This window comes from Cibotium barometz, chromosome 13 (genome assembly GCF_041138505.1).
Source record: "Cibotium barometz isolate CiBa-2024 chromosome 13, ASM4113850v1, whole genome shotgun sequence".
In the NCBI taxonomy this organism is placed as follows: Eukaryota; Viridiplantae; Streptophyta; class Polypodiopsida; order Cyatheales; family Cibotiaceae; genus Cibotium; species Cibotium barometz.
In genome coordinates this window covers 17,229,635-17,248,703 of record NC_141058.1, presented here as the reverse complement: position 1 = coordinate 17,248,703, position 19,069 = coordinate 17,229,635, and the positions used below count along the sequence as shown (strand labels likewise).

Sequence of the window (19,069 nt, the reverse complement as noted above, 5' to 3'; positions counted from 1 at the left end):
GGCCTTAAAGACGGGGATAAAGTTGAAGAGGAGGTGAAAGAGCTTATGGTGTTGATGGGGATTGACAGTCCGGCATACGCAAAAACCAGGAGAGTGGGCAAAAAAAGCGGAGGCAACGGAGAAACATCAAAGGAAAGAGCTCTCATACTTCGCTTCCCCTCTATTGAGGCGAAGAAGGAGTTCTTGAAGAGACGACCCACTTTAAAGAATACATGCATTTTTCTTGGTGATGATCTTACTCTTTCACAGCTTGCACGTATGAAGGAAGTCATGCCAGAGATTAGGGCGGCAAGAGAAAAGGGAAAAATAGCATTTTATAGAGAAGGGAGGGTGGTCATCGTGGAGCGACGCTCTACATGACGATGTGAGACCTATGGGACCAAATTAAAGCTGGCAGCCTGGAACTGCAATGGATCCCTCAGACTTGATGTAGGTGCCTTTTAGGACAGCTTTGGAGATAGAGATATAGTCTTCTACTCGGAGACTCACTAGGCCCCTGGTCAGATGATGCCACAGGTGACAGGATACAGATGGGAGACAGCTTGCAGAGTAGGGACGAGATCGGTACACAGTAGTAGAGGGTCAGGGGGGGTGGGAGTTCTTTTCAGGGAGGAGCTGCAACCGCTTCTACACATCGTTCGGAGAGATGATCAGGCGAGATATATGTGGGTGAGACTGAGGGCCGACTGAGGGCCGACACAGGCAGATTCCTGTATATTGCCATATGCTATTTTGCTCCTAGTACATCGACATATGCAGCACCTAGAGGGCAGTCTCCTTTCTCTGTGCTAGATGATGACATATGGGAGTTCTTTAGGGATGGAGACATCATCCTGTTAGGGGACTTTAATGCCCGGACGGGCAACCGCCAGACAGCCTTTTATGATACCTCGGAGGAGATGCTGAGAGAGCTGGACACTCTGGATATGGGATTAGACACACGCTCACAGGATGTGGAGTGCATAGAGTATGGGAGATATTTGGTAGATATGGGGACTGCACATGGGTTGGCCATACTTAATGGCTTGCAGAGGTTTCCGTCAGCAGCTGGATTTACTTGCTTTCCACATAGACATGGTGCTAGCACAGTGGATTATGTTATGGCTATGCCGAGCTTTGTTTCATGCATTGAGGACTTCACAGTTGGATCTCGGCCCATTGGGGTAGTAGTGGATCATGCATTGTTGACATTGACTATCTCTTTTCACTTTACCACAGCTCAGAGGACACGAGGGGCAGATCACACTCAATATACTTTTACCTCAGAGACTGATGCTGTCTACACAGATGGGATTTATAGACGTTTGTACACAGAGGAGCCAGGGAGACCTTTGGAGGAGTTGACCCATATACTGACAGAGACTTTACAGGATGCAGCGAGAGAGGCATATCCACATACTCAGCCTGGACAAAGACAGCGTTCTGGATGTATGCCCCAGAACAGCTGGTATGATGAGGAGTGCAAAGAGACCAGAGCCCGACTGCAGCGGGAGGTTGCTTTGGGAGTCACTACTCACCGACAGTCACGTATTGCCTTCCGACGCCTTGTGCGAAGGAAGAAGTGGGCCTTCCTTGCTCAGCTAGAGCAGGAATTATACCAGCTGTTCTTGAGCCAGGATTCGAGGGAGGCTTGGCGTCTATTTCATGAGTCCTTCCCTGCTTTGGCCATCACTTCTACAGAGGTCTGGGGTAGTTATGCAGCATCTCTATATACAGTTCTTGGACAGACACCTTTTCCTGACCCGCCAGCACCATGCCCACAGACATGTACTTTCTTTACCGCAGAGATGGTAAGGAAGGCCATTGATAGGATGAAGACTGGGAGAGCATATGATCATGATGGATTGGTCGATGAGCACTTTATTCATGTGAGAGACATGCTGGCAGAGCTTCTAGCAGTGATGTTCAATCGTGCTATGTGCGAAGGCTTACCCGAGACTTGGAGTAGGTCCACCATCGTGCCTATCTTCAAGTCACGGGACCCTATGGAGCCAGGGAATTATTGCACTATTATGATTGGTCACACACTAGCACGATTGTATGCATCCATTCTTGAGCAGCAGTTGAGTAGATGGGCAGAGAGAGAGGGCATTCGAGTAGAGGGACAGGCAGGGTTCAAGTCCCATAGTCTTGGTACAATATGTCAACATCCGATCTGAGGATGCCGTAAATGTCTGGAACATACGTGCTGGATCAGAGCGAAAATGTGCCAGCTGCTCTTGGACCTCCTGTTGGTGTCGAGACCGGATGGCCGCGATCTCTGTGTGGTGTAGCTGTGGTGTCTGGTAGCCGGCTAGTTTGGGTCGTCGCCTAGCTCGAATCTCCTCCGCTCGTTGAGATGTCACTCCCAATGTGTGTGGCTGGGCTACTGGTGCCAATCTTTGGAAGAAGATAGTCAACTGGGACTGTCTTCCTCCGCTATGATGTGCGGGTGTCTAAAGTAAGATCTCCCTGTGTCTCTGTAGTGCTAGTAGTAGTCTGCCTAGCTGTCTCTGGTCCGATCTTTCCCATGATGTGGTCCCTCTAAAAACCTCAGGATAGCATGCCCTGATCTCCTCCAAAGCAAAGAGAGAAATGAAATGAAATGAAATGTTATATTAACGTCTTCAAAAGGCCATAATGACCTATGAGACCAAAAGTTATATCATGGTGGATCTGATACAATGTCTGGATAAAAAAACCCAGAAAATGAAAAATGAAAATTAAAGATAAAGATGATACTACTGGCACCTAGAAAATGAAACTGGAACTGGAATATAGCGAGGGGGGGGTACGCTATGGAGGTGAGTGGAATATAGTGAGAGGATACAATATCATGTGGGACGGAGGGGTACACTATGGAGGTGCCTCCATCTCATAATATGTGCCGCATCGGACACTGGCGGATCTCCTCAATATCCTCTGTGGTCAGCACCCTGACTGGGTGTCCCGCATGCCTCGCAAGAATAATCCGAATCTGCCGCTGCAACCTCCGTCTATACTGGGATGCCCCCCTCCGTAGTCGTGGGCGTCTGGACCACCCAAGCTCCATCGCACGATCAATCAGTGTACCCCTGGTGTGGGCGGTATCCATGTCCTGCTGCTGCTGTGGTCCATCTAGCGCAGTGATGGCTGGACTAAAGAAATCTGTAATGTGCCTCTGAGTCTGGCTCTCTGTGCGCCTAAGTAGGCTATCTCTATGTCTCCGCAGCTCAAGCAAGAACAATCCCAAACACCTCTGGTCCTTGTATCCCATGACTCTGGAAAGTGGTCCAAAACCCTCTCTAAATAAACAGTGGAAACGACCACGTATCTCATAGTATGCAGTACAATGGCATATATAATGCAGCTCTGTCTCTGGCTCCCCATGGCATACTCGGCATATCCTGGCCTCAGCTGGTATACCTCTATATCGGCCAATCTCAATCTCAAGCTGGTGTGAGGATGTGCGAATCTGACCAATAGCACATCGTACTGCATGAGACAAGTGTACATCCATGTAACTGGGTCTGATCACAAAACCATCTGCTGTGAGCTGAAGAAAATGCTCTCTGTAGAAAGCCATCTTCGTGCCCAGCTCCTCAGTCGGCTGTATCCATGTCCTCCTAATGTCCAGCTGAACTAAATCCTGACGGATGAGTCTGGTAATCTCTGTCCGTGTGAGAGTGAGAGAGGGTGCCTCCAGAGAATACTGGAAGGGAGGCAATCTGTCCATGCTAAAACCATGTGCCTGGAACCAAGATGTCATCTGTCCATACCAACAAGCCGTGTCTCCCTGTAAAGCTAACTGTCGGGAGGACTCCAGGGCGAGGCGTGCATATCTGTCTCGGGGGAGATCCCACAAGCCATGTATGTAGGAGACTGATCTCGTAAGAGCCTCAATCACCAGAGGGGCAGCCGCCAGCTCTGCTCGAATAATCTCATGAGGTACCACGGCCTTGGTTCTAATAATCCTAGCAATCATAGATACCAAAGGCCTCTCCATACCTCTCCACCCGCCTGCGCTGTGATGGCCCACTGAAGGTCCCCATATCTGCACTCCATAAAGCATAGCTGATGTCACTAGAGTGTCAAAAAGCCAAAGTTTCGTTCGAGGTTCCTGAAACTGAACCTGCGAACACATCCTCTCCAAACCACCCAGGGCTGCATGTGCTCTAGTCAATCTAGTCTCTGCTGCTCTCCTCATCGAAAACACTGGCCCACTGAATACTACCCCAAGATATGTATATGCATCTGTATACTCCACAATCTCTTGCCCATATGTAAATGTGGAAGTTGATCGCCTAACCCACTGTGGCGTGGTGTTAAACACCATAACCTTGGTTTTGCCAAGGTTGACAGACAATCCACTATCATGTGCAAACTCATGTAAAGCATCCAGATGACGCTGCATACCCTCAGGGGAATCAGAGAGAGAGAGAGAGAGAGAGAGAGAGAGAGAGAGAGAGAGAGAGAGAGAGAGAGAGAGAGAGAGAGAGAGAGAAATGAAATGAAATGTTATATTAACGTCTTCAAAAGGCCATAATGACCTATGAGACCAAAAGTTACATCATGGTGGATCTGATACAATGTCTGGATAAAAAAACCCAGAAAATGAAAAATAAAGATGATACTACTGGCACCTAGAAAATGAAACTGGAACTGGAAGGTAAACAGAAACCCTTATAGGGTGTGAATATAGCGAGGGGGGGGGGGGGTACGCTATGGAGGTGAGTGGAATATAGTGAGGGGATACAATATCATGTGGGACGGAGGGGTACACTATGGAGGTGCCTCCATCTCATAATATGTGCCGCATCGGACGCTGGCGGATCTCCTCAATATCCTCTGTGGTCAGCACCCTGACTGGGTGTCCCGCATGCCTCGCAAGAATAATCCGAATCCGCCGCTGCAACCTCCGTCTATGCTGGGATGCCCTCCTCCATAGTCGTGGGCGTCTGGACCACCCAAGCTCAATCGCACGATCAATCCGTGTACCTCTGGTGTGGGCGGTATCCATGTCGTGCTACTGCTGTGGTCCATCTGGCGCAGTGATGGCTGGACTAAAGAAGTCTGTAATGTGCCTCTGACTCTGGCTCTCTGTGCGCCTAAGCACGCTATCTCTATGTCTCCGCAGCTCAAGCAAGAACAATCCCAAACACCTCTCGTCCTGGTACCCCATGACTCTGGAAAGTGGTCCAAAACCCTCTCTGAATAAACAGTGGAAACGACCATGTATCTCATAGTATGCAGTACAATGGCATATATAATGCAGCTCTGTCTCTGGCTCCCCATGGCATACTCGGCATATCCTGGCCTCAGCTGGTATACCTCTATATCGGCCAATCTCAATCTCAAGCTGGTGTGAGGATGTGCGAATCTGACCAATAGCACATCGTACTGCATGAGACAAGTGTACATCCATGTAACTGGGTCTGATCACAAAACCATCTGCTGTGAGCTGAAGAAAATGCTCTCTGTAGAAAGCCATCTTCGTGCCCAGCTCCTCAATCGACTGTATCCATGTCCTCCTAATGTCCAGCTGAACTAAATCCTGACGGATGAGTCTGGTAATCTCTGTCCGTGTGAGAGTGAGAGAGGGTGCCTCCAGAGAATACTGCAAGGGAGGCAATCTGTCCATGCTAACACCATGTGCCTGGAACCAAGATGTCATCTGTCCATACCAACAAGCCATGTCTCCCTGTAAAGCTAACTGTCGGGAGGACTCCAGGGCGAGGCGTGCATATCTGTCTCGGGGGAGATCCCACAAGCCATGTATGTAGGAGACTGATCTCGTAAGAGCCTCAATCACCAGAGGGGCAGCCGCCAGCTCTGCTCGAATAATCTCATGAGGTACCACAGCCTTGGCTCTAATAATCCTAGCAATCATAGATACCAAAGGCCTCTCCATACCTCTCCACCCGCCTGCGTTGTGATGGCCCACTGAAGGTCCCCATATCTGCACTCCATAAAGCATAGCTGATGTCACTAGAGTGTCAAAAAGCCAAAGTTTCGTTCGAGGTTCCTGAAATTGAACCTGCGAACACATCCTCTCCAAACCACCCAAGGCTGCATGTGCTCTAGTCAATCTAGTCTCTGCTGCTCTCCTCATCGAAAACACTGGTCCACTGAATACTACCCCAAGATATGTATATGCATCTCTATACTCCACAATCTCCTGCCCATATGTAAATGTGGAAGCTGATCGCCTAACCCACCGTGGCGTGGTGTTAAACACCATAACCTTGGTTTTGCCAAGGTTGACAAACAATCCACTATCATGTGCAAACTCATGTAAAGCATCCAGATGACGCTGCATACCCTTAGGGGAGTCAGAGATCAACACAATATCATCAACATATAACAATAGTGGGATCCATGTACCTGCTAGCTGGGCTCCTTTGTCCCCCAATCTCTCAATGTAGTCAGAAGCCTCATCCACATACATACCAAACTATGAAGGAGATAACGGGCAACCTTGCTTCACTCCTATAGTGGAGTGAACCAAAGTAGAGACCCCCTCTGGGGTGTGTACCTGTCCTGCAACTGATCTATATAACGCCATAATCCCCCATATGAGCTCTGTGGGTACCCCCATCTCCTGTAATCGCCTCATCAATCTGGCTCTGGGCACTGTATCAAATGCTTTTTGGAAGTCCACAAAGCTACAGTAAATCCGTCGCCCATGCGACCTGCCCTCCTCCATAATGGCCCGTAGAGTCAAGATGTGGTCAAGAGTAGAGAAACCTCTCCGGATGTAGTTAGGAGTAGATAACATATCATACTTGTATCACCCCTTCAGCATATAGAGATGCATTAGTAGTCCTAGTACTCCATCCACACCCTCTCGTTTGTACACCACCATTGAGTCCCCTATGGTCGTGTTGTCATACTTTTACATTTTATTCTCACTCCACATTTTCCTCTTGATGACTGGAGGAACATCATTGTACTACTTGTTTGTCTCATAGGCCAATTTTGGCCTTTTGCAGACGTTAATATATCTTTCTTTCTTTCTTTCTTTTCTCTCTCTCTCTCTCTCTCTCTCTCTCTCTCTCTCTCTCTCTCTCTCTCTCTCTCTCTCTCTCTCTCTTCCCCCCGCGTGCTTCCCTCTCCCGCCTGCTACCTATCTTTCTCTCTCTTCGCAACAGCCCCCTCTGGCCTCTTTCTCTGTGGGAAGCGCTGCAGACACGCACAGAGCTCTTCCTATGGCCAAGGGTTAATTAATTTTTAACCAGAAACCAGCCTTTTTCAGCCCAAGACAAGATGGAGAGGATCGACATTGAAGACCTGATCAAGGCAGCCATCCAACAACACAAGAAAGAGACGGACAATGCAATTAATATGGTCAACTGGAGCCTTCTTGACAAAGTCAAGAAGCTGGAAGCGCGGATAGCAGCCGAAGATGCAGAGATCGCAAATCTCAAGAAGGAGATAGAAGAAGCACGTGCTCAACATAAGCTCGAGGAAGGTGAAATTCAGCCCGTCATGATGGAGCTGAACACCATCAAGGCCCAAGTGAGAATACTTCAAGAGGGAGAAGAAAAGAAGTCCCGGGAGACCTCCTCGTGGGTGGAGGTGCTCACGAAGACGCAAAAGCAAGTAGATGAAACGGAGAAATGGATAGAAGTGGTCAAGAAAGGTAAGAACAAGGAGGCCGAAAGCACATCTACCTTGAAGATTATCAACCTAACCATTGAGGAGGAACAAGGAAGAAAGACAAGGGAACTTCATGTGCGGATCACGGGTGTTAAGGACGGTGACAATGTAGAGGAGGAATTCAAAGATTTATACACACGCATGGGCATTTCGAGGCCTACACACACGGGGGCTTGGAGAGTGGGCAAGAAAGACAAGAATGGAGGAGAGAGCTTGAAGGAGAGGGCTCTCATTTTACGCTTTTCCACCTTGGAGGCCAAGAAGGATTTCTTGGCCAAGCGCTCCACCCTTAAGAAAACGGGCATCTTTTTAGGAAATGACCTCACCTTGGCACAGCTAGCACATATGAGGGAGTGCATGCCGGAGATTAGGGCAGCCAGAGAAAAAGGGATGCTAGCATTTTACAAAGGAGGCAGAGTGGTGATACTAGAGAGACGCACCACTTGATGGTGCGAGACCTATGGGACCAGTCTGAGACTTGCAGTATGGAACTGCAACGGGGCATTGAGAGTGGATGTGGGGGCCTTTGAGGACAGCTTCAGAGATAGGGACATCATCTTCTACTCGGAGACACATTAGGCCCCAGGCAGCACATTACCTAGAGTGGCGGGATACAGATGGGAGACGACTTGTAGACAGGAGGCCCGTTCGAAGCATGGTGGTTGCGGATTTGGAGGAGTTGCAGTTCTTTTTAGAGAGGAGCTTCAGCCACTCATCCATGTTATGCTCCGTGATGATGAGAGCGCGAGGTACATGTGGGTCAGAGTGAAGGCAGATGAGGGTAGACCCCTATACATTGCTATTTGTTACTTTCCACCCAGCACATCTCATTATGCAGCGCCCAAGGGGCAATCTCCATATATGATTCTAGATGAGGACATATGGGAGTTCTCCAAGGAGGGAGATGTTATCATACTTGGGGACTTTAATGCTTGAACGGCTCAGTACTAGACCTCCTTCTTTGACACTTCGGAGGAGATGTTGAGAGAGATAGATGTGGAGGAGATGTGTTTGACCCGGAGATCACAAGATGAGGTGGAGTGTACTGAGTATGGGAGATACCTCTTGGAGATGGGGACTGTACATGGGCTGGCCATTTTAAATGGCCTAGAGAGTTATCCACTTGCCAGTGGCTTTACTTGCTTTCCACACAGACAAGGGGCTAGCACAGTGAATTATGTTTTAGCCTCGCCAACCTTCATCTCGAGTATCCAGGATTTTGCGATTGGCCCCAGGCCCATCGGAGTTACGGTGGATCATGCACTTCTCTCCTTTACAGTGGATTTCCACTACAGTACCCGCCAGGTTGGGCAGTCCTATCATCACCCGAGATATACCTTCTGTAGAGAGACTGATGGAGTATACACTACAGAGATCTACAACAGCTTGTTGAGTGCAGACGATCCACAGAGGCCATTAGCAGAGCTCACACAGATCCTGACAGAGGCTTTACATACAGCTGCAACGACGGCCTTCCCACACACGCAACCCACAGTACGACCACATCCTGGGAGCATGCCCCAGAATAGTTGGTATGATGATGACTGTAGGGAGCTCAGAGCCCGGCTACAGAGAGAGGTGGCCACAGGTGTTACTACATATAGACAGTCACGCATCATCTTCTGATGCCTCATTCGGCGGAAGAAGAGAGCATTCTTAGCTCGGTTGGAGAGAGAGATGTATCAGTTGTTTTTGAGTCAGGATTCTGGGGAGGCCTGGAGATTGCTTAGAGAGCACCCCCCCGCCTCTGGCCATTACCTCTCCAGATACATGGGGCGAGCATGCAGCCTCCCTCTACACAGTACCAGAGCAGCCATTACTACCGAACCCTCCAGAGCCTTGTCCACCCACTTCTACCTTCTTCACAGCAGAGATGGTGAGGAGGGCCATCAACAGATTGCATACAGGGAGGGCACAGGATCATGAGGGCATTGTAGCCGAGCATTTCATACATGCTAGCGATATGATTGCAGACTTGCTAGCTTTCATGTTTAATAGAGCCATGTGTGAGGGGTTTCGTCGGACTTGGAGTACTTCCACGATTGTGCCGGTACTCAAGTCTGGAGATCCGAGCCTGCGGACTAACTACCGCACCATTATGATTGGTCACTCGCTGGCCAAGCTATATGCCTCTATTCTTGAGCAGGAGTTGAGCAGATGGGCAGAGAGACAAGGGGTCCGAGCTCAGGGACAAGCCGGTTTCAGGAGGAGATTCTCTACTTTGGATCATATCTTTACCCCCTCAGGGCTATCATTGAGGAGGGCAGAGCACATGGGAGGAGGATCTACTGTGGCTTTGTGGATTTCCGCAAGGCCTTTGACACAGTGCCCAGAGCTAGACTGATGCGCAAGCTACAAGACTTGGGAGCTCCATGTGAGCTCATTTAGGTTATTATGGCACTTTATGAGACAGTAGTTGGGCAGGTGCGGACTTCAGAGGGTCTCTCCCATCCAGTACACTCCACTATAGGGGTGAAACAGGGCTGCGCGCTCTCTCTGACTCTATTTGGACTATACATTGATGAGATCTCTGATTATATTGGGACACGAGGGGACAGAGGAGCCCAGTTGGCTGGCACTTGGATACCTCTGCTCTTATATGGTGATGATATTGTGCTTATAGCAGACTCACCAGAGGGTATAGGTTATGGTGTTTAACACTACAGCTCAGTGGGTCTGGGGATCAGTGCCTATTTTCACATATGGGCAGGAGACAGTGGAGTATGTTGACTCATACACATATCTTGGAGTGATGTTTCACTGGGCCCACATTTTCCATGAGGGGGGCAGCAGAGGCCAAATTGACTAGAGGATATGCAGCACTAAGAGGTCTAGAGAGGATGTGCTCACAGGTACAGTTTCAGAAGCCACGCACTAAGCTGTGGCTTTTTGACACGCTGGTCACATCGGCTATGCTATATGGGACCCCCCCTTGTGGGCTTCCACAACTGCAGGTGGCACTTCCCCTGTGAAGGTGGCCGTGGAGGCCAACTGGCAACATTGGCTTTTGGAGGGCTGGCCCTTGATCTAAGGGGACCCGGGAGAGAGTGTTATTGGCAGGACCCGACCAACCGCCCAGAGGCTGCAGACATTGGTTTGTTGCTTAGGCCAGCACATTCTCTTACAGCCACTAGATGGCACCCTGGTGGCTACAACGCACATGCAAGCCAAAGCATTCTCCATGATTTCCTTGCAGATTATTGGCACAGGCTCTGGTGCAGAAACACTCTTCCTCCGGCTTTTGGCACACTGTAGCCTTGCAGTTGGAACCTAGCTTGCCAGTGCGGGCTGACCAGCCTTGTGCAGTCAATGCAGTGCTCTGAAGAGACTCAGTGTCATTGCCTTTTGATTGTCCAAAGGCACAACAGGTTTGGTGTAGGATTCTCAGGCTTTTCACATTCAAGTGGAGCACCCTCCACTGATTAGTCACATGGGGAGCGGCTTGCTTGGACTACAGCGGAGGGTGGATTCCATTACGAGAAGGGCAGCACTGGCCTTGCCCTTCAGCTCACCCACTTTTGGATTTTGGCCATTCTAGCATCAATGGTCTACATTACTCCGTGACCCCAGGAATTGGAGTTTGTCAGAGATAAGAGATCATCAGCAGTATCACCGCTTGGCATATCTTGTGGGTGAGATGCAGAGAGGCACATCCCCCCCGCCCACCCCCCTCAAAAGAGGTGATCAGCTCCATTTGGCTAGATATCATCTACACTTTGCGAGGGCGCTACTGGGAGTGCCTCACAGGCGACTCGGAGTGGATGCAGCGGTGCCAGGCCGTCTTCCTTCACATTGGAGTCCAGGCCCTTTCACTAGAGAGGGTGATGGACCACCTTGGCATTACAGGCCCCCCATGTGGCTTTTTCCCCACCCCCCCTCAAAAGAGGTGATCAGCTTCATTTGGCTAGATATCATCTACACTTTGCGAGGGCGCTACTGGGAGTGCCTCACAGGCGACCAATCTACCTTGCCAGATTTTTTGGGTCTCTCAGCAACCCCATATGGAATGTTGACTTAAGGGTAGATCTTATACTTATGATGTTTTTTTCTTGTAGAGCTTGTACTTGTTAGTTCTAAGCCTTGGACTTGAGACAATGTTGATCAATAGGTAGATGGGTGTACTAACAAATTAAAATAGCTCATTCTTGGGTCATCAATCCTTGGTGTCCTAAGAATTCTTGTAAATTCTAGTTGGTATGTTAAGCCTTTTGCAATGTGCCTTGGTTTTCCATAGTTATAACACTCTATACTATTTTGCCAACCACCTCAGCCTTTCTCACTCCCCTTGCCTCTAGAGTGGCCTCTCTCACCTATATGAGATTGATTTTCTTATTGTTGTTGTTACCTTTGATTTTGATTTCTGAATCGATCACAGCACTGCATCCTTTAGATGTTGGTACCTTTGATTTTGATTTCTAAATCGATCACAGCACTGCATTTGATTTTGATTTCTAAATCGATCACACCACTGCATCCTCTAGATGATGATATATCTCTACCTCTACAAGTATCTGAGTAGAAGGCTTGCTCATCCAACAGGCTATTGTGTCCACCAAGTTTTTCATGTTAGTAAGCTAAAGCAATATTTACATGAGACCGAAAATTTAGTTGATCATATTTTTTCTTTGCAATAAGAGTAGGAGACTACATACCATGGCGGATGCAGCCGTGCCAGGCTGTCTTCCTTCACATTGGAGTCCAGGCCCTTTCACTAGAGAGGGTGATGGACCACCTTGGCATTACAGGCCCCCCATGTGGCTTTTTCCCCCCTCCCCCTCCCCCTCCCCCGATGTAGTCTCCCTCTGGGAGCAGCCAGCTAGCGGGAGAGCTCCCTCTTGTTTTCTTGTTTTTACCTCTTTGGAGGGATGTACATAGCAGGCTACCCCCTAAGGCTGCTAGTTTTGTAGTTCGCTTTTCTGCTGAGATTTTTCTGTTATGACTAAGGAAGAATCTTCTTTTGGGAAAAAAAAAGAAAAGAAAAAGCCAGCAGCTATTGTCTTACTAGGACTTGCAGCTTTATGGATAGCTGCCAGTCTAAACCTGAGGGTGTGGCTCCTTCACATGATTGTGATTAGTAAATAGAAAACAGTTGCATTTTGTAGACAAAACATTTCTATGGTCTCTTTCATACTTCATTTAAATTTCTCTGAAAAATTTTCTTTTTTAACAAATTTTCAATAGAAATCAAAGTGTTTTCTATCAATAACAAACAGCCTTTCATGTGGTTTATAGAGTAACTATCACTGAAATGCCTCATTTTTTGTAGGCAACTTGGAAGCCACTTCTTGGACGTCTCCAATTACTGTTTGTTGCAATTCCCATGTTTGGGCTGCAGCCTCACCCTCAGCTAGGTTTTCCAGTGGAGGCCCTAATGTCCTTCATAACACACAGCTTTGGGAGTCCAAATGGAGAGGTCAGAAATGCAGCTGTGAGAGCTACAGTTGAAGCCTACAGGTTGATGGGCCCTCCTTTGGAGAAATTTTTGAAGGGTGTCAAACCAGCAATACATGAGGTGTGACTATTTTGTTCAATCTAGAATGGATCTATTTAGAGGGTTCACAAGGTTCATACTTATAGCGTAGAAACATAAAAAGGGGTTTCTTGTACCCCAAGTTTCGGTTAATCTTGACTTAATGATCTCAGTGGTTTCAAGAAGTCCTTTTTTGTAATAAGTTGATGTGTTAAGTAAAAGACAAGAGTGAGCAAGAGCACCTCCCCCCACCCCCTCACCCCAAGTGCCCCACCCTTTTCCGATTTCTGCTGGCGAGATCCCTCCAGTCTGACGAGTTCTTCCCAATCCCCATAGATACTATGAGAGCTCTCTGCTCATGTGCCTAGATCAGATTTTATAGTTCTAGATTTTTGTTATCTTTTTTTATTACTATTTTGTACCCAGGATGATGTACCTCATGGATATGATGTAACCTTTTGGTCTCATAGGTCATTTTGGCCTTTTGAAGATGTTAATACAACTTTCTTTCTTTCTACGGCCGGTTTACCTAGCTCTCCCCAACAGCCCTAGCCTTTCTGCCACCCCCTGGTTCATAGTAACATGGAACGCCGTTCCCTAGCCTTGGGAACGGGGGAATGTGTTCCATAACGTGTGTCGTTCCCATTCCCGTTCCGCAAATGTGCATCCTTGGCTAAAGGCATTCTGGGTCTAATTTTTGAGTAAATGAGAATTTTTGTATTTTTCTATGATCATATCATATCATATGAGAGTGGTGTATGACCTTGCATCTAAAAGGCTTGGCAATATATGCCCTTGCATCTCCTTAGCTTGCAAATGGTAGCCATATGGTGATGACGTGTGGTTCCCATTTTTTTTCCGGTTTCCCGTTCCCATTCGAGAACAGACCCCCGTTCCATCTGTCAGTTCCCATTCCATGTGACTATGCCCTGGTATCCCTGTCAGCCTCGATGGTCTTTCGACCAACTTGTCTGGTCCTCTCCCACTCCCCACAGATACTCATTCCTCTACCGCCAGTTTGCATAGCTCTCCCTGACAACCCTAGCCTTCCTGCCACCGCTTTCTGGTTTCCCTCTCAGCCTCTATGGTCTTTCGATGCCATGACATGCTTCCATCACAAAGGCCAGATATTCTCTCTGCCATGAGATCTGTATTGGCCGAGGAGGGCATCCTTATTAGTTGATCATGGCTAGTTTCTCCCATACAGGGTCACATGCTGATGTCACATCTGTATACACTAGTGATGGTCGTTTTTCCTTCTCTCTCAGATACTTTTTTCATGGCTCAGTATATCCATGGTATCATTGTATCACTTATGGTCTCGTAGATCCTTGAGGTCTTTTGTAGATGTTAATATTACTTTCTTTCTTTTTCCAACTTAGCCTCCCTTCTTTTCTTCCTTTTGCTTTCTATCCTCCACCTCTCCCTTCTTCCTTGTTTCCATTCCTCCCCGTGCTGTCTTTTCCCTTTTGCTCTTATAGTCCGCCTTTTCTTCAGTTTTTCTTGTTCTCCCCTTTGGCACAGAATTCTTCCATGGATTATACTTCATTCATTGGTTTTCAACTACCTGTGGCTTTTCCTTCAGGACTCCATGGCAGCTGCTCTGACTTCTCCAAGGCCCTTATGGCCACAAAATTATAAATGATATCAATCATCTAGGATTCAGATCCTAATGTTGGTGAAATGCATCTTGATTTTTATTCTTTCTAAATCATTTTCTCTAATTTCTGAGGTTATACAATCTTTTTATGAAGTCATGTAAGGAGCAACCTTATGATTTCATGCTTTCTCTTCTAGCATGTCCTTCACATGACTAAGAACAAAAATAAGCTCTCACTTTAATTTTGACTTCAAAAGATTAGAGGCATCTTTTCACAGCAACACTTGCGATTTTTTGGAGCACAATAGCATAGTGTTTACGAGGCCTTGCATATTGACTTAGTGGATACAAACATGCTATGACAGGTTTTAATAGAGAAGTTTGAAAAAGTATCGAATAACATTCAAAAGACACAGAAGACAAGTTTCTCAAGTTCTGTCTCTGACCCTGTGATCAAGCCCCAAAAAAGCAACAAGGAAGATCAAGAAAAACATCATGATAAGTTAGAAATGTCAACCACCTCTGAAGCCACACATGAACAACTTGACGAGGATTCAAGAGAGTGTGAGTTGTTACAGGTATTGATGGTGAATGGTGCAAGGTTTTAGTGAATGTACATAATTTAATCTTGATGAAAGAACTCCATGAGTCTTTATGGAAAACAAATCACAATAATTTAACATGCCTTTGAATGCAAAAATGGATATTGTTACACGAGTCTTACATGGAAATGCCCTCACCATCAGTGTATGGAATTTTGTGAATAATCTCCAAGCATTTGATTTATTTGCACATTGAATCAAGCCAACACATTCCTGATTTGAAGCTGACTAACTAACCTCTTGTCTGCTTGTTCTCAGAAGAAGCCATCGACAACCATTAAGATGCCAATGAAAATCTCATCAAGGGGGATTCATGAACAAACAAGGCAACAATCCCCCCATGGTGAGAAATCAGTATATATTTGTCTTTACAAATTTTATAACAGTGGACTAGAGAGAGGAAGGAAGCTCTGTGTTCCTTGTGAATGTAAAGCTTCCTATATCATGTCCCAACAGGGTTGAGACTATCAGTGAAGGTCACTGAAAAATGAGGTGCAAAAAGGGAGGGGGGAACAAACCATTTACCAAAGTATGTTGCACTCAAATGCATTAGAAATTGTGCCTTCCGAACATTCTATGGCAAGGTGATGGATGCAGGGAGGCCAATGTGGTGGGAATGTCTGAGCCCTGCCTCTATTACAGCAGATGTGCATTGAGGAAACCCATTAAGTGGAATTCTTCTAGTTGAATGATAGGGGCTCTCCTGACAGACCAAGTTGGTATACGTGTAGTAGTCTAAATGGGGAATGGAGACACACACACTCCCTGCTTGCCGATAACTCGCAAAAGTGCCGTATAGTTGAATTATACTTCTTCTTATAAGGTTTTAGAAAAGATGATGTTAAAATGTTTTGATCATAAAGTTGTATCTTTTTTCTTTTTTTTCTGGGGGGGGGGTGTGTGGTGTGTGTGTGTGTGTGCGCGCGTGCGTGCGTGCGTGTGTGTGTGGGGGGGGGGGTGGGGCGAAGTTGGGAAGAGAAATGAAATGAACCATTGTTTTTTCCGAAGCTGAGCTCGCGGTCCTCTACGCTGAAATAGAGAAAGACTCCAAAACGACCCTCATTGCCAGAATCTTTGGATCTCACCCGTCCCGTCTCTAGGCTCGGGATTGGGTCCTAGCGGCTCTGCCCTCCGACCTCGCTCCACACTTTCGAGATGTCAGGTTGCTTGGAAGAGGTTTCTTCCAAGTGGATTTTGATTATGAGGACGTTGCCTCAGAGGTTTTGAAGGGCAGAGCTTTGCCAGTGGGCCCAAGGAAGATATACTTTCTTCCCTACTCCAGCTATTTTGACCCTGTTGAGGAAGACTGGAACCGTTTTCCGATTACTCTCAGATTCCCAGGTCTTCCTCGTGCATATTGGCCTATGTTAGAGGCCATCGGGTCTGCCTTTGGGCTGGTTCTTCAAGTGCCCCTCCTCCACGCCTTGCCGACATCTTCTGCCCAGGTGGTCACTGCCTCGGCGGATGCTGTCCCCAGGGTCATGGTTCTTGCCCATGACATTGAGCTCTTTGAGGACTATGTTTTGCTTCCAGGTCCTTGTGGCCCTTTTAAGCAACGTATGGAGATTGTAGGTAAACCCGATCAATGCCGGGTTTGTCACCAACGACAGGGTCACTTTGCTCAAGATTGCCTTCGGGCTTGAGGTCACAGGAGGCCTCGTAAGCGTGCTTCTCAGGCACTACCTTGGTTCCTTCCCGTCCTTCAGTCCGCCAAGTGTGGCGAGCTGTCTCTCATGCCCACCTCCCTAGTGCAATTGATGGGAAGGCCTCCTCGGATCATGTACAGATAGATGATGTTTCTGGTCAGAGGGATGTGTCAGCTGATGCATCTTTGCAGAGAGATGATATCTCATATCAGGATGATTTTGTTGAGTCCTCTCTACTTGGAGGGGGCGATATGCAGGATGTTCAGCGCAGTGGGGATCATGTATTGCAGGATTTTCAGCATGATGCCATTGCCCTTGATGCCCTGTAGGGCAAACAGGTTTCTCATACATATGCAGGGCCTCGGACAAGGGCATGTCAGTGGACTTTGCCCCGTGGATTTTCCCGTCCTCCAGCATTATGAGAGACGTCCTCAGGCTGCCCATCGTCTTCTTAGATCGGGGGTCAAACTCTCTTCTCATCCATGAGAATCCTCTCATGGAATGTTCAGGGCCTTGGAGGGCTTGCCACCCGTGGTAGGAAGCGCCTTCTGAAGGACCAGCTTCACCCTGCTATTATAGGAGGGTCTATGGATGTACTTTTGTTGCAGGAACACAAATTGGATAGATCTCAGTGTGGCAAAACTAGTAAGATGCTTTCTGGCCACACCTTCTGGTCCTCGGCAGTTGGGACTAGAGGGGGTGTTTGCATTTCAGTGGCAGCATCTGTTATGCCTCGTGTTATTGGGCACGGTGTTATCATCCCTACTAGAGCCTAGTGGATCTTGATCATGCATGAGGGTTAGAAATTGGGAATCTTGAATATCTATGCACCTAACGTGAGAGGTGAAAGGGTGGCCTTTTGGGACACCATTACAAATGTCATTCCCCAGGTTGATCATTGGATAGTGGGAGGAGATTTTAATATGGTTGAGCAACCTTCTGACAAGAAGGGTGGACGCGAAGGGGGTTTACACCCTTTGGAGCAAACCTCATGGGAGAGGTTCACGCTTTCCTTTTTTGGCAGGGATTGCTAGATTGAGGATGACTTCCAGAGAAGGCCAAATTCCTTATCTTTCTCTTGGCATAACTTTAGGAGCGGGGATGAGAGCATCTTTGCACGTTTGGACAGGTTTTATGTGGATGATTGGTCCTTGGACAGAGGAGGCACCATTGCTATTATGCCTAGCACCACCAAATCCGATCATTGCCCCGTCGTTTTGTGTCTCAGGGAGCCTGGGGCTCGCTCGGCCTCTCCCCGTGTCCGTATCCCTGACTCTCTTTATCTAGATGCTGACATCTCCCTTGAGATCAGAGAGATATGGAGATCTTGTGACAGTCCTAATCCTCGTCATAATATTGCGCTAGCTCTTGAGAGGACCAGCCATCATTATCATAGCACTGCCTTGTCCAAGAAGAAGGAGGCTCTAGACAAGGAGAGAGCTATTAGGCGTACAATTGCTGCTCTTCAGAGAGAACGTGAAAAGCATCCACATGCGTCTTGGATTACAGACCTCTTGAGCACAGTTAGAGCAGAGCTGCAGTTGGCCATGGACAGGAGGGCTGAGTTCGCCTTTCATGCGAACGAGGCTTTTTGGACTTAGATGGGTGGCAGATGCAACAAAGAGTTCTTTTCAGCACACAGGCCTTCCCATAGTAGGGATTCTGTGAGGTACTTGCAGGATTCACAGGGTGAGGTTCATATTGAGCCTGATAAGGCGAGGGGTATTGCTTCAGATTTTTATTGGTCTTTGTTGGCTGCAGAGGTGCCCTCTCCTCAGAGAGATGTGGCACGGCAAAAAGTTTGGGAATGCATGCCCAGGCTCATTACAGATGCTATGTGTTCTTCCCTGGATGCCCCTTTCTCGCTTCACGCACTGCATGCTCTTTCCAGTGGTTCATGCCCAGGGGATGATGGTCTTTCTCCTGCCTTCTTTATTCTTTTTTGGGATCATATTGGAGATGCTATCACTGTTGCCCTTCAGGAAATGTGGTTGTCGGGTATGATGCCTCCATACCTCACGGAGGGGCTAATTCACCTTATCCCCAAGAGTGGGGACAAGACTGACATCAAGCAATGGAGGCCCATCACCCTCCTTGGATCTGCATATAAAATCTTAGCTAAAGCCTTGAGTAT

The 19,069-nt window shown here is 47.7% G+C and overlaps 1 protein-coding gene across 1 annotated transcript in view; it reads left to right on the top strand.

The window, feature by feature from the left end:
* The window catches only part of LOC147632432 (uncharacterized), a 130,692-nt gene that overhangs the window by 97,846 nt on the left and 13,777 nt on the right, over nucleotides 1–19,069 (top strand). Inside the window, exons 16-18 of the mRNA XM_086807256.1 lie at nucleotides 12,884–13,129; nucleotides 15,053–15,265; nucleotides 15,548–15,632. Of these exons, the coding sequence (XP_086663382.1) occupies nucleotides 12,884–13,129; nucleotides 15,053–15,265; nucleotides 15,548–15,632 (544 nt within the window). The remainder of the gene's footprint in view (nucleotides 1–12,883; nucleotides 13,130–15,052; nucleotides 15,266–15,547; nucleotides 15,633–19,069) is intronic.